At 41.7% G+C, this 24,511-nt stretch overlaps 1 protein-coding gene across 1 annotated transcript; it reads right to left on the reverse strand.

Annotated features, from left to right (window-relative positions):
* Window positions 1–357: 357 nt before the first annotated feature.
* Window positions 358–23,693, reverse strand: PKD2L2 (polycystin 2 like 2, transient receptor potential cation channel). The gene is made up of 14 exons (XM_036750663.1): window positions 23,642–23,693; window positions 22,411–22,512; window positions 21,692–21,825; window positions 19,907–20,163; window positions 17,698–17,919; window positions 13,423–13,651; window positions 9,745–9,915; window positions 7,967–8,148; window positions 4,524–4,644; window positions 3,671–3,772; window positions 2,740–2,804; window positions 1,692–1,740; window positions 1,341–1,453; window positions 358–535 (listed from the first exon to the last, which is right to left on the reverse strand). The coding sequence occupies exons 1-14, from the start codon at window positions 23,691–23,693 to the stop codon at window positions 358–360; spliced, it is 1,977 nt and encodes a 658-aa protein (XP_036606558.1).
* Window positions 23,694–24,511: the final 818 nt, after the last annotated feature.

Raw genomic sequence — 24,511 nt, forward strand, 5'->3', positions numbered from 1 at the left:
TCCTGTCTCATCCACTGGAGTTCTCACAACAGTTCTTTTAAAGATAATTGATTCTAAGGATAACCCCATGCGGTAGGTGTTGGCATCCCCTTCTTACAGATGAGGAAACTTCAGTCGGAGGGACATTAGAGTGATCTGCCCAGAGTCCTAAAGCTCGTTGATGACGCAGGGTTCAGCCCAAGCTCTTCCTGAGAGATCCGTCACCTTGCCATAGCATTACTTGCCCCTAAGATTTGGCAAATGACGTTCCCATCCAGGAGTGTTACTGAAGGACCTGGTGAAAGGACAAGGACTTTAGAAACAGCCAGACTATTAGATTTTTAATAGAATTCTTTAAACAGTTCAGATTGAAGGGGATTAAAGGTGGGAATGCAGTAAAAAAGGATAAAATTGAGTGGTGTAGAAGAAAGCTGATGTAATGGCATAGTATGATCTTACCTTTGCTTGCACATCTGTCATGTTTTTGTAGCAGAAATCCTTCTCATCACTCTGTTTAATTTTGTACTGACATAGTGCAATTCCTTCTCTAGCTCTACTGCAAATAAAAAGAGTCTAAAACAGAATTTGAAAGAGAGTATGTAGTGAGGTGACTTGAGTCATTACTATAAGAAAGCCCATACCTGACAGACAACCTCTTTGGAAGAAAAGAATACCATTCCCCTAAATAGCCTTCACAGTTTGAAGCTATAGCACCTAAAGTATAAGCAGGACAGCTGAGTTCTGGAAGTTCCTGAATGATCACCCAAAGCATTTTGAGAGACAGATGGCACCTTAAGAGGTCAACATATGAACAATCCAAGAAAAAGGAAAAAGCAACCTGTTTAAGAATCAACGGTCTAGTGCTAGTGGGGGCAAAGATTCTCAGCCCATATCACCATACTGACACCCGTTGAGATGATTACAGTCCTAGTAATGCTAAAGGATTAGGGGTTTGAGTCTAAACTTTCACTGTGGGTTAGTCTATAGAAGGTACTATATTTTCTTTTTTCAGTAATTGAATGGCCAAGTCCTGTGGAAGATAATTGGTGGAGAGGAGAGTGTAGAGTGTAAAATCTGTGAATAGCATCTTTAGGGACTTCCAGTTAAAAATATGGTCTAGCCAAGTCTTAGTTGTTTTATATATCCATGGGCGATTTTTACTTTAGCTAATTATAAAATGAGGTTAGAGACTGTGGTAAAAATGTATCAGAAGAATTAGGATTCCATTCAAACTTAATTCTTGGTTTAAGAAAAAAAATTAGGGGCCTCTTCCTTCTTATTACCAAAATATCTACATGCCACAGTGTGCTAATAAATCTGTTGGTTTTCTGAAATTCTATAAAGTATAAGAGCTCACTTACTCTCGAAATTCTTCTTGGGTGACAGGCCGATAAGCATCTGGAATTTCTGAAGAATAATACTTTTGCTCAAGCCTCTCTTTCCACTTCTTCATCCGGTCTGCACTTTCAATTTCCTTGTTAAGTTAAAGAAAAACATACGTGCTAAAACTTTTATATATTAAACGAGCTTTTTCATACGTGGCACGACTGTAAGCTTGAGAGGTAGTTCTGCTTAGAAGGCGTCTAGAAAACATTGTAATTGGATGGAGACATTGATAATGCAGTAATGCTTAAAAAACTTTTCAAGTAAATTTTTTTACTACTCAATTATATTACAACGACCATAGATTGTTTATGAAAAAGGAGTCCTACTTTTTCATCAAAGTCTCCTCTGGGCTGGAAAGTTGTCTCTCTCTCCTTCCTATAATTAATACAAAATGGAGAAATAGAGGGTCAAATAATGCCAAATCACATAACCACTTAGGTAGAAGGAAATTATTTTACAGTGAGAATAAAATATTCGCTTGTCCTTACCTATATATCTATATATATTAAGAAAGGAAGCACAGAATGTTTTGTGGGGCAATAGCATTTCAAGCATCATTACAGGCAGTTTAGTATACATATATATTTAGTATATACATAATGTAGGGCCTTGAGCTATGGAGGTTGGTGGGGAGGGGAAGCACTTTTTGTGCAATTGGATAGGTTGCTAAAATAAAGCTTTGGGAGTTAGAAAACAATTTGTTTTTACAGTGTTATGTTCCACTTCTATCCACCTCTTGTCCCCAGTTCTCAAGGGTTTTCATGAAAGCTAATGAAAGCTTTTCAATTAAATATTTAGAAATCTAAAGGACTTCTACATTCCTGTATGCGAGGCACTGTGCTGGTCGTTGGGGATAAAAGAAAAAGGGAAAAAGAATTCTCTGCCTTCAAGAAGCTTACATTTCAGTGGGGGAGATTATTAGGAGTCTTACTGTGTGTGTATGCACATGTGTATTACATGTATTTTATGCATATATGTGTGTAAATTAAATTTGAGAATGTTAGGACACTTCTTGAAGCAGACACCTGGAGATGTAGACAGTGGTTTGGAATCTGTGATCCTAGCAGTCAAAAGCTTATCCTTGTTATATACCACTTTAAAGTTGGGGCAGACAGGTGGCATAGTGGACTGAGGACCAGAATTCAAATCTGTCCTCAGATACTAGCTGTGTGACCCTGGATAAGGAACTTAACCCTGTTTGCCTCAGTTTTCTCATCTGTACAAAGAAGAAAATGGCAAACCACTCCAGTATCTTTGCCAGGAAAACCGCAAATGGGGTCATAGTCACATGACTCAGTGACTAAACAATACCAACTCTGAAAAGTTAAACATTAAAATGACATCTGAAACATAAAGAACAATATGAAGTCTTACACTTTGTCTTGGTCTTCTCTTTGGGGTTTCTTTAGTTTTAATTTCTCCATGGTCCTGGTAAAACTCTGAATATAAGAGAGTTTGATGTTTTAAAAAAAAAACCTAGTGAGAGTGTAATACGATTAAATAAAAATACAGAAATGCTTTACTGTTAAGGCTCTGTAGAGCCATCTGCCATTGTCTGCCCTTTTATCTAGTAATTGTCCCTGTACTCTGGTTTTTTGTCTTTCACACTATGGTCATGAAACACTAAGCTTAGGAGAGTGATGGCTGAGCATTGAGGGTATAAATGGAGAGGAATATTTTTAATTAAAAAAGGCTTTATTTTTTTAACTTACATTATGACCATTAAGATTGTACCGTGGAATCTGAAAAGTGTCCCTACCATGATCAGAAGCAAAAAAAAAAAAAAAAAAGGGAAAATTCTGATATTTTTCAATACTGAGCTGCCCAAATGTGGTATCTAATAGCATAATAGCTGGCATTCAGATAACCAAATGACAATCAAGTGCTTTTTCTACCCCATTATCCCCCTGTTGGACATCTTACTGTTTTCTAATGCGGGGAAATTGGGGCTAGGAGTCCCCTGGGTAGGGTCATTTCCAGTCTGCAATCCAACATCGACAGTTGTACTTTTCAGCATTGTTAGTAAGGGTACCAATGGGTACGTTTAGACCACAGCACGTTACAATTGAGGAAGCGCATGTGATGCAAGAAAAATACAAGGAGCTAGGATTTCGTCTTTCATTGACCCCAATGGCTTTCCCCTTACTGATTGCTATGAACTTTGTGTCCCTGTGAGAATTAAGCAGATTTCACCAAGTTTAATGAAATAACACAGAAAACATGACAAGGGAAAAATAACCATTCAAACCACGGCACAAAACTGAAGGTCTTTATCCTGTGGTCTTACTAAGCTAGTTTTACTCACTTTTTTGATTTGGACTGCTAACTCCGATTCTGGGCTCCCACCAATGGAATAGTCAGCTTTCACTTCAGAATAGGCATCGTTAATAATTGCCAGAAACATGTTCTGTGGAGAAGCAGTCCAAGAAATTAATCTGATTATCTGAGTGGCTTTGACAAGTGCTAATTTTAGTAAGTTGAAAGAACAACCCAAAGGTTTCTTAGCATCTTAATTATAGAGTAGACTGAGTGGTGAAAAGAGAAGCCTGTAGCTATGGAAGGAGAGGGTTTTCCATAGCTGTTCCGTTAACGTGCGTGGTGTTAGCCTCATTGGAACGGCTGATTTCTGGCACATCTGAGGAAATGCTTCCCTTCCCGGAGGCGTTTGTGGTCTGGGCGTGGACATTTGTAGGCCCTTCGCTCTTCAGTCCTTGATTATTTGGAACGGGATGAGCTCAGCTTACATCATGATTGTATCTGCTAACTTTCACTGGTTCTAGGGTCTCTGACAAACGCCAGAAGAATACCTAAAGACTCCAATGGTAAGATGAACTAATGGAGCTTCTCTTCCCCAAAACTCAAATGATGCTTATAGATTTTCATCTATTCCTTCCCCCTGTAGTTAAGTATCTGGCCTAGGAAGGTGGTTTGATTTTCTCAGGTCACACGACCTGATAAATGTAGACTTTGAATTAAGGAATCTGGATTGCCCCTATTCTGCCATGCTGTGAGACACTGGTACAGGTTAATGGCGGTGGACTCTGCAGGCTCTCATTATGAGAGATTTGCGGCATTTTTTTTAAATTAACGATTTCATGATTTTTCTCTCAGTGCAAGCTATTGGGGCCAAGGACAGACCGCACAGGTAGCACCCTTACCAGCAGGACAAAGAATACAAAGAAGATGAAAGTGATGAAGTAAGTAGGTCCCAGCACCCGATTGGCCTTCTCGATGTTGGCAAAGTTAAAATCTCCCAGAACAATTCGAAACTGTGTAAATCTTAAAAAGAAAAACGTTAGGGGAAAAAAAAAGGAATCCAAAGCATCTCATAGGAAGGGGGTGGGAGGTGGGGGGATTACTGCTATCTCAAAATTTTCTAGTTGCACAAGATAATGTGTTAAGGGGAATGTTTTAAGGAATTAGGTCTCACAGCGTGTTAACTCCCAATCATTGATCTGGAGGGATATGGAAGGGAATAAGAAGGAATAGTGCATGCCTGAAAGGGTGGCCATAAGAGAATCCAACCAACTGGCTGTTGAAATATGATGCTGGAACTTAGAAGCCTTGGGCCTGGAGGAATTTTATTTATGGTCAAGGCCTCAAGACCCCATTCCCCACCAATCCCTTCTAAAGACTGAGTCCTGTGACAGTGGTGAGGCTTTCTAACACTCCAGGTTCTACATCAAGTAGTCTTGGGCCCTTGAGCCCTAAACCTTTTTTTTTTAGTTTGTTTCCTTGGTTGTTTGCATTTCTTTGCTTTTTCTAGAATTTAGTTACAATGAGCATCACAGACCTTTACCATCTACTGATAACCTATTTATAACTATTTTCTTCCTTGTAGATGTAAATGCTTTGTGTTGACACAAGGCCAGAAACTAACTACAAAAGTTCCTTTTATAAAAGCATTTAGACTATGGCCATTGTATATGCAGAAAAGGCACAGGGAGGTTTTTCTATTTGTAGCACCAGCACTTGGCACATAACGCTTAGTAGATGCTTTTTCATTTATTCATTGCTTCATTCGTACTTAACCAGATTATAGCCGAACTAAGGTTAGGAATTCCTAACTCTTAAACCCAATTTGCTGTAATCTGTAAGACAAGAGAATTGGACTACTAGACAATCTCAAAGTTCCCTTTTATTCTCATAGTTTATGTAAAGAACGTATTGATGAGGATCTGCATTTGTGGTTGCCAAATTTCCTAATGATGTCAGGAATGTAATATATTTGTGTATGTGTATCACATATATATTTAATTTTAGAGAGAAATGTAGGAAGAAGTTTTTCAGTGGTATTCTGATACTCTTGTCGGTTAACAGAGTAAAGTTTTGTCTCTTCTTGAACGTAAGACAAAGTTGAGGGTGAACAACATTGGAAGAATAAAATCTAGACACTAAGGAAATAAACTACCTCATTAGAAAATTTGAAGTCACAGAACAGTAGTTCCCTGGAATTTTAATTCTCTGTGTCTCTAGGTTGGATTTGTCTTGAATCAGTCAACAAGCATTAATTATACATCTACTATGTGCCAGGTATTGAATTATCCTTGACAAAGGGATTTATTCTATTTTTAAGATTGTTAATACATCTATATAAAGTGGAGAGAAATGCTGAGCTAGATAAATCAGAGAATCAGAGAAATAACTCCCAAATAAAAGGTATTTTCCTCTTTGGCTAGGAGGGCAAGAGACTGTTTCCTCCTGCCTTTGGGGTACAGATTTTTGGACAGAGGGATAGCCATGGCTTCATTCCCCAGTTATTCTCAACTGAAACTACCATCTAATATTCTCACCTCAGGTGAGGTATTCTAATTGTATGCAGAACAGAGCAAGACCAAACACAATGAGGGTTTGATTGATAATCCAGGAGGAATCACACAGAGCCTGGGGAATCAAAACAGCAATTCACCCTCTTCTCTGGATCTCTGGTTTAGCTAGACCATTAGAGCATCTCTCCCTAGGGAGGAATAGTAAAAACGCAATATGACTGCTTATGATGGAAATGACCGTAGATAGGATTGAGTCCAATGTGGAACCCCAAAGAGTAGGTTATTTGCCCAAGGACCCCAAGCTAGCAAGTGTTGAGATGAGACTTGAATCCCAGTTGCCTGGCTCCCAGTCTAGTGCCTTTTCTACTATATCATGCTACTACTGGCACACTCTGCCTAACATTATTAATTGGTTTCATGAAAGTATTACTTTAAGCAAAACCAGATTTATATAGAGAGCCAGAGTAGCCAGGGACAGAGTTAAATAGGAGTGTAGCTATGTCCTAATGACACTATTGCAAGAGTATTGTTTGGGGGCACTGTTACATATGCTTGTACTTCAATAAAAGAAAATGGAACAAAGTTATTCAAGATTTCTATAAGGAACCTGTTTCAATTCTATCCAGTAACTTGTAAGATATGGAGTGGGGAATGGGAAGATGGTAGTAGTATAGTCCCAAGATCTTCAATCTATCTGAATTTTCTTAACCTTTAAACAATAAACAATTTCCTGAAAAAATTGTGTGTGAATCAGTTTTTTTCTAAAAAATATACTGGGTCCTATTTTAAGGATTAAAGCAAGCTTGCTATTTAATAAAACCCTGGATTTAATGCTTCTGTAAGGATTTCAATTCATTGAGCACTGAACTAAGAGAGACACTGTACTTACGTGATGGGAACGTAAGACAAAATCCTGCTAGGGGGCATGGAACGTTTACACAAATACAAAATAATTTGAGGACTTAGATCCCTATGGACTAACAGGATCATGGCAGATTTGACATAGGAAATGGCATATGAACTAAGCTGCTAAGGAAGCTCAGCATTATGAGAAGCAGCAGAGAGAAGGGGTTGTGTTTCTAGGCCTGGGGAACAATTTAATTCGTGCAAATACAGAGAGACATGAAATTGTGGAGTTGAGGGAATGGCCAACAGACCAATTTGCCTGGAATGCAGAAGAGTATTCAGTGCCTTTAAAATTTTTGGACATAATCTAGCTTTTGCCTGATCCTGACTGATGTGGTTATTTAAAATTGAACTCAAAATGAGCAGGGGGTGAGGATTCCAAAAATGGGGACTTGAAGGAAAACATTCTGTTCCCTAGGGAAAGTTGCCATAGAAACTACTTCTGACACTTTATTCATTTTATATAAAAATACTGGGCTAGGCAAACTGGGAAAGAAAGTTTAAAAAAGACAATCCCTTCTCCTCTCCTGAAATGGTTCCTAACTTAATCCTAAAATAAGATGGCCTGGGCTTCAGCTTTTGCTCTGAGGATTAGTCTCATCTAATATATTAGATTATCTCAAAGGGTGGTTGTGAGAAAAGTATGAGGTAAACTTTTCTGTGTTATGGAAATAGGTGTACCAATACACCTGGCTGTTGCTTTTGAAAACCTAATTTGACATTCTTGATCTCAAAGTTTGGGGAACAGTGCTATGTCCTGGGATCCTGCTGTTTCTGAGTTCAGTGGCTAGTCAGACATTAAATATTGTAAAACTGAAGTTAGTTAAGTACAACCACCACCCACAAAACCCAAAGTTTTTAGACCTTTGCACCCTCCCAGAAATAATAAATTTAGAATTATATTTACTCTGTTAAAAAGAGCTTACATAGAATTTTGAAAAGTGGAAAAGTCGTCAACCTGTGATCCGAAAACAAGATATCCTAACTGGGCATAAGCAAAGAATATTATAAAAAACATGATGGCAAATCCTATGATATCTTTGATACAGCGGGAGAGAGTTGTTGACAGCTGCGACATTGTCTTATTAAAGCTTATAAATTTGAATATCTGAAAGAGAAGAGAATGGTTTGGAATGGGACAGAGAGCACCAAGAAATGTAACTCCTAACAAAAAGTTTAATCAGTTCTATAAGACATTTGTATTTAAATCAAGCGATGAGCTTAAGGGAAACTAGAGGAGACTCAAAGGCTTGCTAGTATCAGGATGCAGATAATGGATGCTTTGGTGATATTTAACACTCGTATATAGTGTCACCCACTAGGTCTATAAACTGGAGGAGACAGGACTGAATCTTGTTTCTTTTATATCTCTTCACGATGCTTGGTCTCAACTCAGCACTACATTTCTTTTGATAAACTGGTGCTTATCCTGGCGACAAGTATCAAGGTCTTTGGTAAGACAGAGAACCTTGCAGGAATGAAGCTTGTTTTGGCCAAAAGCAAAATTTTCTTAGTGAAAAATAATTTGAAAATAAGCTGTCAGCATTATATTAGTGCTAAAAGAAGTGTTGGCTTTAAGGGAGGGTAGGCTGCTGCACATTGTGCTAGACTAGGTGACTTTTAGATAACTTTATAGGTATTTCACTTCTGTGTAAGAGGCTGTTCCCAAAAAGGTTAATTTTCCTGCTTCCTCCTGATTCTCACCCTGTAAAAACCATTACAAAATAATGCTAGGGAAATGTTAAGCTCAAGGAAAACAATTGGCCTAGGATCTTCACGTTCCTTCAAAAAGAATGCCTGGTTTTCGAAGGTATTTATCTTTAAAGAAGGACTTTTCTTCCATTAATACATATTGTCTACATATTTTCCTTTTCTAGTTCTATCTGCCATGACGTAATGTTTTTCTGTGATGCTTAACCTCAAGTTTTACTCATGGCTAAGCAGAGGATGGGATGGATGGAGCATGCATGTCTGGTAGATACAAGAAACACATGTTCATTTCATTTCTTCCTTCCTTATCCCTCTGGCAAGGCAAGCAGGGGCTATTTTGGTGGTATTGGATTTTTTGATCTGGAGAGAGAAAGATTTCAAGAAATAAAGGAGTCTGACATGGGAAGAGGGAGCCCAGTAGGATACAAATGCTTTTTCTGAAGTGAGTTGCCTCTAAATAGTAACATGCTCAGTCACTGCCTGACACATAGACCACAGAATGTTAGAGCTGAAAGGGACTTTAGACATCATCTGATTCAATCTTCCTATTTTACCAAGGAGGAAACTGAAATCCATGTAGAAAAAATGCCTTACCCAATGCCATTCACACAAAAAGCCAGTGGCAAAGCCTATGTCAGACCTCCGGGTTCCTGATTTCTAGTAAATGAACTTTCCATTACACCACATGAGGGAGCTTCAGACATTCTACTAACTAGTTTTTAATTCTTGGGATTGTCCCAAAGAAGAAGGGAAGCAGTCTTAATTTTTTAGATGGAAAAAACCCGAGAAATTTGCTCTGTAATGTTGGATATAAGCTAGTTACGAGCATCTAATCTTTCCAAACTGTACTGAAGCTAAGTTAGAGGCCAACCTGCCTCTAACTTATTGTCTAACATTAGAAAATTTTGTTTTCTTCAGGACTTTTTGGTCATAAAACTATAATTGTATTATTAAATGATGCTTTAAAAACTTCGATGGAATAAAATAAGAATACCTTAATCCATGCAAAGAAGATATTAACAGCAACCATGTCATTGTAACGAATTTGCCAGTATGCAAGAAAATAGAAGTCTGGATATTCCTGAGTTTTTTCTAGCAGCCGTCCAAGTAAATGGTATGCTTGCAATGTACGGAATATATTGATTGAAATGGCCGAAAGGGACAGCTAAGTGGGACGATAAAAATTAGATGAGAATTTCCAACTTCAAATCCACTGCAGTGCACATTTTAAGTATGAATTGTATGTGTCTATAAAAAACAAGTAAATGGCTCAATCATAATTTTGAAAGGGGACAGAATGAGAGGAAACAATTGTTTAAATAAGGCTGTTTAGGAAGGAAAATAGAAACCCATACTCACCCATAGGAGTAGTAGTAGTCATTCCCTAGACTTCACCATCACCTAAACCTCCATGATCTTTGAACTCTGAAATTCTCTTCTGATCATAATCTCCTATCCTTGTGTCTTCTCCCTCTGCTTTATTCCTCCTAAGTCTATTCTTTGTCCTCACAGAGGCTTCCAGGTGTTTGATCCCTCTTCATTCCACCAGTCCACTACCTCTGCTCCAGCCTTACCTTCTTCCTTCCATGAGAGTGAGCCTTTAGCTGTAACCAGTTCAATTATTCACTGTCTTGTGCTTTTGAATTCCTTGCCTTCCTGTTATTGTGCACCCTTGTTAATCTTTAACCTTAAGTTACTTACACTATTCGTTTTCGACTGCCAAACTCAGGCTGCTGGAGAATGTGATGTAACCATGTTATGCGTCTCCTAGAAACTTATCTAACCTGGTCCCTCACTGCTATATGGAAATTCTTTCTTAATCGTTATCCTCTACTCATCATGTTTTCAATCTTCTCAAGCTCCCGCTGTCATCCCTCATACTTCTGCCTCCTAATTAATTACTGAGAAGAGGCCAGCAGTCAGAAGCTCCCTTATCTCCCCAAGTCCTCATTTCAAAATCCTTCTACATCCATCCTCTCATTCTCTTCTGCTCTTTTTGCTGAGGCTAACTCCTCTCTACCTGAGTCCTTGATCATGTTTCCCTCATATTTCATCTGGGAGCTTTCCACTTCCACCATTCTCTCTCTCGACCCTTTAAACATTCTCAAACACACATATGCATATATACATGATATATATAAACATACACATTTATGTATTATATAGTAGAATTAAGTTACTAAAGCTTTACATATATAGTTGTATTTACACACAGACAAGTACACATAAGGGTGGTCCAAAATCATATAAGATGGCCAGTTTATGGATTTTATATTTGATAATGGAGGTGATTGGAAGCCACCGAAGTTACTGAACAGGAAAGGGGGAGGGCACATGGTCAGACCTGTGATTTAGGAAAATCAGTCTGACAGCTGAGTGGAGAGGGGTGGAGGAGAGCCAAGAGAGAGCAGTGTCATCAAAACCTAGAGAGAAGAGAGGATCAAAGAAAAGGTGATTGATAGTGTCAAAGGCTACAGAGGTCAAGAAGAACGAGGATCAAGAAAAGGCCGCTAAGGTTTGATGATCTAGATCATTGGTAACTTTGGAGAGAGCAATTTCAATTGGATGATGAGGGCAGAAGTCAGACTGAAGAGAGTTAGGAGAGTGATAGGAAAGAAAGTGGAGGCACTTCTTGAAGATGGCCTTCTCAAGGGGAACAGAGAATTACAGCTAATGGGGCTGAATAGGTCAAGTGAGGAAGGTACCATTTGTCATGTCACCTCTCCTGTCTTGCAACTTCAAAGCCTCTTCTCCGTCCTCACCGTGACCTCTCATCCTTTGATTCCTCGGTTCTTTCCTAGGTTATTACCCCTGCACTGGCTGGATGTTTTTCCTCTCCCCATCCTGACTGCTTGGTGGACCAGTTCAACTCTATCCTGTACATTCCTCTCAAGTCCCTTGCTCCCTTATCCCATCTCAGTCGTGGGTAACTCCCACCATCTGCTGCCTTTATTCCTACTCACATGATGCTGAATGAAGCTGAAGAAAATCATGAGATTGTGTTGACTGGGTCTACTACAAATTCATATTACATAACCTCAACTGGGCCCTCACCATGGCAAGGCAATCCTTTTGCACCCCCACATTCACACTACAGTGGCTTTTCTAAACCTTTTCATTTCTCCTCCAACTCTTGTAGCCCCCTCTCCTACCCTCTCAGCTGAGAACCTTGCCTCCTATTCCAATGAAAACACAGACCATTCACTGGTCTTCTCTCCTCTTTATCACACACCACTCAGCTACTGTCACCATCTCCTGAACCTGTTTCACAAGGGAAGCCCCTCTACATACACAAGTGATCTCATTCCTTCCCATCTTCTCCAGCAGAATGTTCCTTCTATCATCCCCATTCTCCAGTCTCTTGCTTTCTGAGGGTCAATGATTAAGACTAAATTCTTCACTGTTAAATAGCATTTAGACTGAATTCTATTTGTTCTATGTCTAATTCAGTAGAATACATATGTTGCAAAGAATTCAGATACTACCTGTGTGACCCTGGGCAAGTCACTGTTTGCCTCAGTTCTCCATCTGTAAAATGAGCTGGAAAAGGAAATGGCAAACCACTCCAGTATTTTTGCCAAGAAAACCCCAAATGGGGTCCTGAGGAGTCAGACACGACTGAAACGACTGACCATCACCAACAATTAAAGACTTAACTCTCCTCTTCTTCACCCTTCCCTTCTTCCAGTAGGCACCAATGACCAGTGCTGGTCATAGGAAAAGTTGTCTTTGGTGCCCTTCTCCCATTTTTTTGAAACTTTTCTATTCTTTTTCCTTTCTATCCTCTCCCACTGTCCAGGCACCCAGTGCCTCCACGCTATCCCACACTTCAGTGTCCCACTCAGGCTTGCCCTATCCTCAAATTCATAAGTCCCCAAATTATCTCTCTTCTCATCCTTTCAGTGTTCTGCTCTATTACCGTAAGTGTGAGGAGAAAAATATACAAGGATTAACAAAATCTTCTTAAAATGGAAGTAGATGATGATTAAACAAATCCATTTCTACTTACATTTTAAGAAGACTTTGTTAATCCCTGTATGTCTTTTCTATATTTCTTGAATTTGTGATTTTGCCATTTTTGGTGCTGATTTCAGCAATACAGATTGCAACTCAAAGCATTAGTAAATGACCTTATGGAGTTGCTGTGGTTAGAAATTCATCACCCAGTGGACAAACCAGTGACCAACCTCTTTGATTTATTTAGTCTTTGGAACACACACACACTCATTTCCTAGCAAAAACTTCCTATTTCTAGCATGATACTGTAGGACCTGCCAGAACTTGTACTCCTCTGTCACAACTTTCAAGAACTCAGGGTCACTGGTATGTCATGATGTGGTATCTAAGTAGGACTTTAGTCTAACTGCTGGAATTTCATCATATAAGGAGGAAATATTTTTGAGAAGGGGGCCCCTGTTGTGCTTTAAAAGGCAGATCTCTGTCATGATCCTTTTACCATAGAGTCTGTTCTGCCAGTGACCCACAGGAAGGACAAAATGTTCTCTTTAGACGGCAATACATGAAGTTGTATTCTATATACCCAGCAACCTTTGTTTAAATTGATGAATCTAAAAATCTTTCCTTCCCATTTAAATAATGGTAGAAGAGACAGAAGCTCATTTCCCACTTTTCCCATGACTTGGATGCAAACATAGGAAGTTTCAGTACTTACCAACAAAAGCAGCAACTCTAGTAAATTCCAAAAACTCTTGAAATAGGCACTTTTATATTCTTTCATTTTTTTAATTTCTTGAACAATGAAGTTAATAATAAAAATACAAAATATGATTTCACAGGAAGCAATGAAGTAGTCAAAGTAAGTAACATATCTGAGTAGCTTCACAGAGTAAAAATTCCACGAAGTGAACACACCTCCGGTTGCAGGGAATTCTGCCACTAGTCTGTAAAATTGTGTTTGGGAAAAGTAACTGTGTGTTCTAAGCATTGTATATGAGTTTCAGACTTTAATTCATTATTAGTGAAATATCCAGTGGGTTATCTAAGGATAACTTATTTCAATAATAAACTAGGTTAATCGAAAGAGTGCTGGATTTGGAAACAGAGTATCTGGGTTCAAATTTGGGCTCAGTCGCTACCAGTATGACCTATGGCAAGTCACCTCACCTCCCTGGGCCTCAGCTTCTTCATCTTTAAAATGAGGGCGCTGGATTAGATGACTCAAAGTTCTTTTCCACTTCCAAATCTGCGACTTTTGTAAATATTTGTCTCTGGACATACTTGTATGTTGAGTTTTAAGTTTTGCATGGAGTTTATATGTTTTTTTCTAATTTGAGTCAATAAATACTATCTACTATGTGTGAAACACTGTCTGTAGTATGCAAAGACCAAGATTCTATTCTATCCATTTCTTCAAAACACAGCTCCGTTAGAGTTAAGCTCCTTGAGGGCAGGGGCTATCTTTTGCCTCTTTTTGTATTCCCAGTATTTAGCACAGTGTCTGGCACATAGCAGGTGCTTAAGGTTTATTGTGTTGTATTGTACAGTCCAGCAGGAGGTACAAGGGACACACATAACTAGTGAAATAAGAGGTACACAGTTCTTGGTGTGGTTTATTTATTATGGGTATGCCTTGGTGATTAATTACAGTGTCTCTAACCCACGGCAGTACTAAATATTGAGTCAGGAGATGTGGGTTCAGATCCTGACTCCGACACTTATTAGCTGTGTGACCCTGGGCAATTTGCTTTATCTCTTCAAGACCATTTCCTTAAGTATGGGAATGATAGTACTTCACTGCATCCTTCATAGGGTTGTCAGGAGGAAAGGGCTTCAAAAAATCTCACAGTGCTATTTAAAAGTGAACTTCTATTAGCAGCAAGCATATTTCCTGATAGATAACTGCTGCACTCGGTCGTGAGCCAGCGTGGCTGCCCCGTGTTATAAATATGAAACAAAAGGCAGGGCAAAGGAGGCAAGCATTGCAGCTCCAGATGCCATGGAATCAGCGCAGTTTTCAGCCGATGGAAAACAAACAAATTATGCAGTGAAAACAAACTATCCTCAACGCCATTCTCGTCTCTACTAGTTGAGATTCCCTGAATTACACAGTTAGCTTTAGACTCTCTGTAGGAGACTGAGATGCGGCCTCTCTGGGTGTGATTCCCTACTCTGCTTCAGGATTAGCCTGGGTACAGTTTTTGCTTACTCTGCATTAGTAACAGTAATAACTAGTATCTATGTGGTGCTATAAGGTTTGCCAAGTGCGTGCACTCAAGTGTGTTATCTCATTTGGTCCTTACAACAATCCAGCGAGGCAGGCACTGTGCTTATACCAATTTTATACTGAGATAAACAGAGTAAATAAATTGCCCAAAGTCACAAGCCTGCCTGGTAGGACTGGAATTCAGGTCTTCCTGATCCCAAGTCCAGCGGTCTAACCACTGTACCATCTAGCCGCCACACTAGCTCAGCAAGTACTGATATAGGAAAACCTATATACAGATAAGTACAGAACTCAACGTGAGAGATTTGGGGTTTCTTCCTTATTTGGATTTTCAGGACCACATTAACCTAAAGGATCAGCAGCTCTGTTTCTCAGGCACATTACACTGCTTATTCTGTACCTGGAAGCACCAACACATTGTGATGCCACTGGAATGGAATGTTCTGGCACAAATGCTCCTACCACATGGCTGCCTAACAGAAGACTTTGAAGATAGTAGATAGTCAATCAGTGTCTTCTGAGTGAATGACTTAATGGATGAAACTGTTAGGCCTTGAGGCATGGAACGGACAACAGATGATGAATGTGCTGGGAATACTGTTTTCATGCAATTACTTGGCATATTACAGAACGAGGCACAAGGTTTATGTCAGTTCTTCTAAACAGCCTCTGATATAATATTCTAACTACTGAATGTCCAAAGTTAAAAAGCATTTTTCAAAACTAACTGGAATGGTAGTTCTAAAAACTCAGATATGAGCTAAGTGACTTTTGGCCATATACCTCAGAACCTCTAGGAGTCAGTTTGGTCAGACTAATCCCCCTGGGCAGCAATGGGGATGATTGGCCATACAGATAGAAAGAGCCAGAGTAACTCTGAGAGTTTCTCTAGGGCGGGCCTACACAACTTGTGTTCTTTGGGCCCCTTAGGCCCTTGGCCCATGGCAGCTTGTGGCAGGCCAAAGGATTCCCTCTACATACAAAGGATGTTTTCCTCTACATTTTTCCCTGGCCACAGAAATCCTTTAGCGTATGGCAAGCAGCCCAAGGGCCGTAAGTGGCCCAACAAGTTGTGTAGGCCTGGTAACCACTAAGCACAATCTCTGCGTGTATCTTTACTTGGCTTATTCATGACTGAGGCGTTCATATATTCTTTTGGTATTTGCTTACCCTGGGTTGGTGCATTTGTTCTTTTAGAAATTTTTATTTCTATCTTTTGTTTTTGTATTATCTTCATTTCTGAATATATGCCTCGATTTCCCTCCCTAGTGGGCTATCCTTAGTGCCAAAGAAAAATTTAAAAAGGGGAAAAAAGCAGCTCAACAAAGTAACCAACATATCAACTGAGTCTAACAGTTTATGTAAAATTTATTTCAGAAGGGCCACTCTCAAACTTTTTGGTCTTCGGACCCCTTTGCATTCTTAAAATTTATTGATGACTCCAAAGAACGTTTGGTTATATGGATTATATAAACAACTTCTCGATATTACTAAATAGTTTTGAACCCCTCAAAGGGTCCCTATGGTCCACACCGAAGTATAGTCCAAAGATCACACTTTGAGAACTGCTGCCTCTGATTCTAAAAGTGCCAGGTCCAATGTTTTGATGCTGTTTGAGTCAGTGTACTGTCCTAGAATAGCTGATTAGCTCTTGGGTAGCCCTTAAACATCCTGTGGTACGACTTGAATCAGGGCGAAATGGACAAGGGTAACTATGGTATAGGCACTCAATAAATTTTAATTAGCAAAGTTTCTCAGGAGCATCACTTTCTTTTAAATCCCCATCTGTGTCACAAGAATTGAATATATACCCTGTATCCCTATCCCTAAAAGGCATATTGTAAAGGTTACTTGGTCTAGATCTGTGAGAAATGGCTAATCTTTATGGAAAAGTAAATACCAACTGCAATCTTGATTGCTTGGGAAGGGTCATCTCTGACAGTCATTCTTACTGGATTTAAAGCCTACAGTCTTAATTATATCTTTAGAGTCAAATCACACCATACAAGATTAGAAGCTCAGAGCAGACTTCAATTTCATATCCCATTGGTAGTATACCTGTAACATTCCCACTAGGGGAAAAAAAAAAGAAAACTGAGATGAAAGGCATCACAGTATCATGTGCAGGGGCACTGAATTTGGAATCAGGAAGTGCTGGGTTAAAATCATGCCCCGGACACATTGCTGTGTGACCTTAGTAGAGTCACTTAACCTCTCTAGGTCTTAGTTTCCTCACCTATAAAATGAATTGGACTCAATGGTCTCTAAGGCTCCCTCTGGAATGATTCTATGAGATCCAGATTTCAGACCCAAGCTAATCCCTTCAGCATTTCAGAGGCAGCTGTTGCTAGATGTCCTTGCCGCAATTTAATATGTAGATGAATAATAGTTGTTTATTCTCAAAAGAGATCCACTTCATAAAGTAAATGCTTCTGGTCAGTGGAAACCCATAGATTTGAATGATACGGATTAAAGGAAGGAACCATGAAGATGGAGTGTTTAATGTGTGTAACACAGCACGACAAGATGCCCATATATGACAGTGTTCCTGGGAATTCTTTGAGGATACAGACAAATATAAAAACAAATCTCATGGACGATAATGTTACCTTACTTGCTTTTCTAGAATTGGTTCTTTCGGTTTATATTTTATTTGTCTTTTAAAATCTAAAATTTGTAGGTTTTAATACCGGGCAACTCTAAAGAAGGGTATGGACAATATTAAAAGGCAAATTACATTAATAAAGGGCTGGATTTACTCACCTGATGATGCAAAAAAGGTTTACATTAGCATTGTATATTGAAAAATCAATAAAAATAACTCTGGTCCCTCTAGTGATCCAGCTGTTCAATTTAAGGAAAGTAAACTTCTCTCTGGCCTCCGTCTTTGAGATGGGTAAAGTGAACATATATCCTCCATTATCATAAACACCAAAGACTCCCCAGTGATGAAGAGACAATGATGCAGAAGGAGAATACCTCCATCTATTGGACAGAAGAATACGACATTATGGGGGTTAGGAGGTCTGATTGAAAAGTATTTCTTTTAAAAAATATTTTATTGATACATTTCATGCGTACATTGCCTTGATTCTCATTACATAACTTTCTAGAGAGCCGTCCTTTATAATAAGGAATGTTTTTAATAAAGGAAAAGAGAAAAATCACCTGACTCCTGACCTCGGCAAAGAAGTGAGGCAAGGTGCATTCTCGGGATTATTCTTTATAATTTCACAAAATTCGTTTTTGATCGCTTTGTGATTACTCCTGCACTCGCACAGTTTTCGTCACTGTATATACTGGTTTTTGGTTTTGCCTATTTTACTCTATCTCAATCCATATGTCTTTCTATACTAGCACAATAATATTCCACTGCTTTCTTCCACCACAATAGATGGGCATCTGCTTTGTTTCCAGTTCTCGGCTGCCACAGAATTTGTTACTATAACTATTCTGGTGTATTGTATATTGAGCCGTCATCTCTGTCAATGACCTCCCTCAGCAGCTGGCCTGCCAATGGCCAAGTGACATTTACTTGGAAATAATCTTTAATAGGGAAGGGTAAAATGAGTAATGACTACATCCTTTAGAATTAGAGATACAGGAATAAATATATATAATGGATAATAATAAAAATACAATTTAACCAAACTTTTATGGCACCCAACTTTCTGGATAGCTTTTTTAAACAGTATTCCTTAAGGGCAAACTTGTTCTTAGCATTCTGCTGAATGCTGTTTTGTGTTTGTGCGTGGTCAAGAAAGAAAAAAGACCTTGAGTATCCCTTCCCCCTCAAATTACTAACTCAAAAGATACCTAAAGATGCATTTTAAAATACTTTATCAATAAGATCAGGGCACACAGCCTAGCGTGAAGATAACCCTCAACAGCAAAATAATTTGCATAAAGCACAGCCCTTAAAGCCTTTGGTTTTCCCTAAAACAAGGACCTGGTTAATTACTTTAACACAGATTGTCTTTACTGTGGTCGTTTCAGGGGAGGAGTTTGGTCCAGATGTTTAATTCTAGCTAAGTGGAGAAGCAGATGGAGTGCTGGGCTCCAAGTTAGAAGACCCGAGTTCAAAATCCAGCCTCAGACGTCTTTGGGCGAGTCACTTAACCTTTGCCTCAGTTCCCTCAACTGTAAAACAGAGATAATAAAATCACTTACATGATAGGTTGTTGTGAGCTGCTTTTGCATAGCGCCTCTACGTGGTTTCTACTGTTTTTCAGTCGTGTCCAATTTTTTGTGACTCCATTTAGAGTTTTCTTGGCAAAGATACTGGAGGGGTCTGCTATTTCCTTCTCCAGCTCATTTTACAGATGAAGAAACTGAGGCAGACAGGGTTAAGTGACTTGCCCAGGGTCACACAGCTAGTTTCTCAGACTGGATTTGAATTCAGCAATAGGAGTCTTCCTGATTCCTGGCCTGGTGCTCTATCCACTGCACCACTAATTGTTCTGGACCTAAGTGTTAAGAAAGAAAGTAGCCTGGGGCATTGGGTGATTAACTTTTATAGCTATTGAAGATTTTTTTTTTGAGGGGAGGCAGGGCAATTGGGGTTAAGTGACTTGCCCAAGGTCACACATCTAGTAAGTGTGTCAAGTGTCTGAGGCCAGATGTGAACTCAGGGCCGGTGCTCTACTCACTGCACCACCCAGCTGCCCCCTGTATGGCTCTAACCTCTCTTCTAAATTGATTTTCAGATTTCTGGCAGTTATTATTTATTCAACACTGATTTACGCAGTGTACTAAGTATGGTGCTTGATTTGTCAATACAGCAGTTATGTTACACTACAGAGCCTACCACCCTCAGGGTGTTTTTTATTTTTTTTTTTAAAGTATTGAAAGGCAGCTGTCTTTTTTTTTTTGGTATTTAAGTCATATTTGGCATATACTCTAGAAACAACAAATTACTTTTAAGAATTTACACAGGATAACAACATTCACTGTGTGATTTCATAACACTTACTCAGGTACCTGTCTAGGGCCAAAATCGGATCGATCTTCATTTTCTATAGTATATCTGTCAAAACATTCATCCATCAAAGACTGAAATTTCGGGTAGACGATGCAGGAGTTGTTTCGGACTTTAAGCTGTCGAATTCGAGGGGCTCCCAGAAGTACGTTCTCATAGTAGATGCGACTGCTGTTTTTCAGTTGATACAAAACCTCTGCATTATACCATGAATCACAGTACAAACCTTCCAAAAGGGGTCCCTCTATAAACTACGCACAGTAAAAGAAATGTACGGAGTTTTAGCGTCAACTTAATAAACATCGTCTGCTCTCCTAACACTATGAAAACACTCTGTAAATGTCCACCGTTGTCAGCCAAAATGAAACTAAGACTGCAGATCGAGCCACTATTCACCTAACCACCGTTTGTAGGATGGGTCACAGCACAATTTGGTCCTGAGAACACACGCATTAGCAGGCTACAGCAGGAAACCTATGTTGCTTTCCTCATCAACTGACAGCTACATGTTGTAGGGTGGGGCAATGAAGGGACTGCACTAGATGGCTGCTGAGGCCATCTCCGATCATTTCTGACTCGTAACTAAGACTCCTAAGACTCACACTATTCTTTCCTGTTGTGGTGAGGATTTTTAATCTTTTATTTCTCTTTATTATCTGGGACTCTGGGCCATTCCTCCTACAAATTTTGGTTAACTAAAAGTCTGCTTTTTGTTAATATTAACTTCACCAGACCAAAACCTTTCCCTTGGGATGTGAAAATTTCTTTAAAGCTTTAACCATAGCTTAGATTAGAAGCCAGAAGAGTCTCAATTGTGCCTGACTGCTTTGTTTCTAGTCAATCTTCCCACTCAATCAATCTACTTGTAAACCTTCTAAATGTAACCTAATTTAGTTTATGTATCGAGTCTGTTTGACGAATATTGTTTCCATAGGGAATGTATTATGGACTTGATCGTGACTTTGCTTGACTAAGTTTGTTCCACTTTTATGACTGAAGGAAGCACTGGGATTCTGAATTTATCTTTTCTTTAACTTTTATGGCCTATGAGGAATGTGTAAGATCGCAATATGGAAAAGAACTATTTCTTTATCAATCTAGTTTAATTTTGCCTCTAAGAGGTCTTGTCAGAATCCCATTGATTAATCTCTGAGACCCATATTTATGCTTCAGCACAGGAATAAAACCTAGGTTTTTATCACTGTAAGTTTTGTGTCGTGGTAAATAATTTTTTTGCAGGAGTTATATACCACATGAACTCAGAGATGAGAAATTTCTTCCATAACTTTGTTTACCTGGCCCAGACTGGTGGCTAATGATGCCCATATAGAAGTACTTTCCAATTTCAGGGCATACCCTATATATCCCGGCATGCAGTCAATACACCCTTTTCCAGATAAAGTGAGAATAAAATCGCTTTTTTTTTTAAGGAACCTGATCAGGTCAGGATTAGTGTAGTAATTTAAAGGAGCTGGGGAAGGTTCATATATCATATGAAAACTGATTATATATATACATATGTAATCCATGAGAGCAGGTGTTGCAGTGGTTGGGGTGCTGGGCCTGGAGTGAAGAAGGCCCAGGTTCAAATCTAGCCTCAGACACTAGTTGTACAACCCCAGGCAAGTGGTTTCACATCTGTTTGCCTCCGCTGTAAACGAGGGATAACTTAACTCAGAGGGGTTGTGAGGACCAAGCAGGAGGATACTTGTCGAGTGCTTAGCACAGTGCCTGGCACATAGTAGGTGCTATGTACGCGCTTCTTCCCTTTCCCCTTACCTTCCAAAACTCAGTTATGGTGCTAACAGACTTGAAGTTGGTTCTCTCTTCCCCGGGTACAGAAGTTTCCAAAAAGAGGGTTTCTATAACCTTGTTCAAGTAATACATATTTGAGCTTACCATCCCAAAAGTCACTAGAGAGAAAGAATTTTGTTTTAAAAAAAAGTATTTGAAAATCCAGCTTCCTGCGAAATGATACCCGTTCTATGGGGTTAGCCCAATTAAACAGCAAAATGCCATATTGTTTGGGATGTGAATTCAGGCTCCTCCTATCCTCCCCCACCCCCTCCTCCTCCATCTAGCTGGAATCAAACCTGTTCACTTTACAGTTCTGTATTCTTTGAGGAAGGCCGCCTATGTTTACACCGAGGTGGCAGGTCTGGCCGGGAGACAGGAGCCACCTAAGGCGATCCCAGTGACCAAGGCATCCGTTCTGGCCAGCGCCGCCCACCATCCATCTAGCCACTTCACACAGCCACTGTCTAGAGTCGGGCGGCCCCCCACGGGCCCCCCACCGTGGCGGTGAATCTGCCCCCTCTCGCCGGGGCTCCCAGCGCATCCTTGTCCGGGGCCAGGAGCTGCCCCTTAAAACAAGGCGGGGCGAGCCCGGCTCCGCTAAGCGGTGCCCTCTGAGCCGGCGGGACGATGACGCGTGGTCCCTCTCACCTGGGGGCGCGGCATCCTCCCCGCGTCCCCATCCCCCCCGCCCGCGTACTTACGGATGCAGAGGTCCGCTAGGAAGACGAGGTAGATGAGCAGCTCCTGCAGGGTGGATCTGATCTCCACGTCCTTTCTGGGGGTCACTTTGGGTTTCCGTGGCGCTACAAGGCATAAAACACAGGTTGCCCTCGATATCAATAATTTAACGAGAGGCGTTAGCGGGCGCTTATTCCAGGACTAACCAAACATTCAGCCGGCTGCGCTATGTGATCCACGCGTGCAGGAGGCGGGCACGGCGGTGCCATCTTATTTCTCGCACACATGGCAAATGCCAACTCGTCTAAGGCCTTTCACACCCGGGCGGCGGCTCTCACACTCAAACAGGTTCGATCGCTGGATCGGGCCGGGTCATGACCGAATTTGGCCGAGGCCCGCCCTGGCGGCTCCACTGGCCGCGATAATCCGCTTTTTCAGCCTGCTAGCGGTTTGCAAGGGCGACGGGGAGCGCGTGGGGCGCCGGGGTCACCCTGGACCGCCGCGCTTTCCTCTCACTTCTAGGGCCCCGTAAGGTGCTGAATGAGTAAGGGATCGGAGGGGTTGGGGTGCTAAGTCATCACTCAGGAGAGCGGCGCCGGTACCACCCTTGGCCCGGGTAGTTCTCGTTACCCGAGCCGGCCGCTGCTCTCTGATTCGTGCTTTTAATGACCTCCTGGGGAGGCTGAGCAAGGCGAGGCCTCAACCCGAACCCTTCCGGCAGGCTTATCTCCCATCGCATCCAAGGTCCCACCTTCTACCAGGCGGCCTTCAATGCCGGCGCCTTCCCTGCGCTCATCACCCCGTTTATCCGGCTTCTACCCCGCCTTTACAGAGTAGTTTGCATAGCCCGAGCTCCGGGAGAGCAGGGTGCGCTTCCGGCCTCTCTTAACGCCCCCCGCGCTGCCCACAACGCCTTCATAAATGCGTGATGACCAACTGTCCACAAGAGCGGCTTAATACGTTTATTATTTAAGTCCAATATATTACATTACGTCCTTAACGTTTATTAAGTCCTATTTATTTAAAACCTAAACGGGGGTGGGGCCGAGGGAGGCGAAAGGCGCCGCCTCGGAGCAGGGTCTTGAAAGCCTTAAGAAACAAACCAGGGTGTCCAATGGAGCCCCCCGTTTTACAGACGCGGACACTGAGCCTCAAAGAGGGAAAGCGACTTGCCCAAAGCCCGTCACTCGGCTGACGTGGGCGAGGCGGGGCCCCGCCTTCCGACGGTCCCAGTCTAGGCGGTCCCCTTCTCACCGGTGGCTTCGAAATGCCCCCTCTTGGCGTTAAAGGACTTCACTCGGGCCATGGCAGCACGTGGGGCGCGGAGGGCGGCGGTGGTTTCCGGTGCCTTTTCAACCGCGGAGCGCCTCGCCCTCCCCGCGGGGCGGCCCCGTTCGCCTCGTGCCGCGCCTGCGCACTCCCTCCGACCGAGACCGTTCCACCCCCACCCGCCAGCGAGGGAGCCGCGTCCAGCCTCCAGACGCCTTCACCCCAACCCGGGCGGAAGTGCGGCTGTGCCCTTCCTCCCGCTTCCGGCAGCTCCCACCCTCACGAAGCGCCAGAGCGACGGAGGGGACAGGCTGGCTCTCTTCCGCCTCGTGCCCCCCTCATTCCTACACCTCCGTACCCCCTCCCTGCCAGCGTGGAAACGTGAACCCCCAGCCACCAGCGCTCTCCCTTCCAGGCCCGACATCTCAGCGCGAGGGCCCAGGATTCCGTGACCTTCCTCCCACAACCACCCGGGCGCCGCTCCGCTCCGCTCCCCCGCCCAGCCTCGGCGTGCCGAGCATGCGCACTGCAGCCCCTGAGCCTCGCGCCCCGCCCTCCGCCCTGGCTCCCAGGCTCCGCCCCTTTCCCGAGGAACCGGCCCTAGAATGAACAGGTTGGACGCTTTGTAATGAAAAAACGGGGAGAAGCGCGGAGTCGTGTAGGAGGGTCTTAAAGAAGATGGGGGAGGGAACAAGGGGAGCGTTTACCCCCGAGTCAGGGCAAAGGGCCAGGAAGACCTTGTCCCTAATGAAATCAGAAAGCCGCCGGTGGCATGGCGGCCTCTCGGGGAAGCCCCCGGGTACAGCGAACCTCGGCATGCGAGCAGAAATAAAGCCACTTTGGGCGCGGCGCTGG

This window comes from Trichosurus vulpecula, chromosome 3 (assembly GCF_011100635.1).
Source record: "Trichosurus vulpecula isolate mTriVul1 chromosome 3, mTriVul1.pri, whole genome shotgun sequence".
Taxonomy (NCBI): Eukaryota; Metazoa; Chordata; class Mammalia; order Diprotodontia; family Phalangeridae; genus Trichosurus; species Trichosurus vulpecula.

What these genes read in the sequence shown, in the direction of transcription:
- PKD2L2 (XM_036750663.1), bottom strand. Translation starts at nt 23,693, where the DNA reads ATGGCCCGAGTGAAGTCCTTTAACGCCAAGAGGGGGCATTTCGAAGCC. An exon ending in GGCCCTAGACAGGTACCTGA is followed by an intron (nt 17,920 to 19,906) that starts GTAAGTGTTATG and finishes TCTGTCCAATAG; the next exon opens with ATGGAGGTATTCTCCTTCTG. An exon ending in TCTTCTTTGCATGGATTAAG is followed by an intron (nt 8,149 to 9,744) that starts GTATTCTTATTT and finishes CTTCTCTTTCAG; the next exon opens with ATATTCAAATTTATAAGCTT.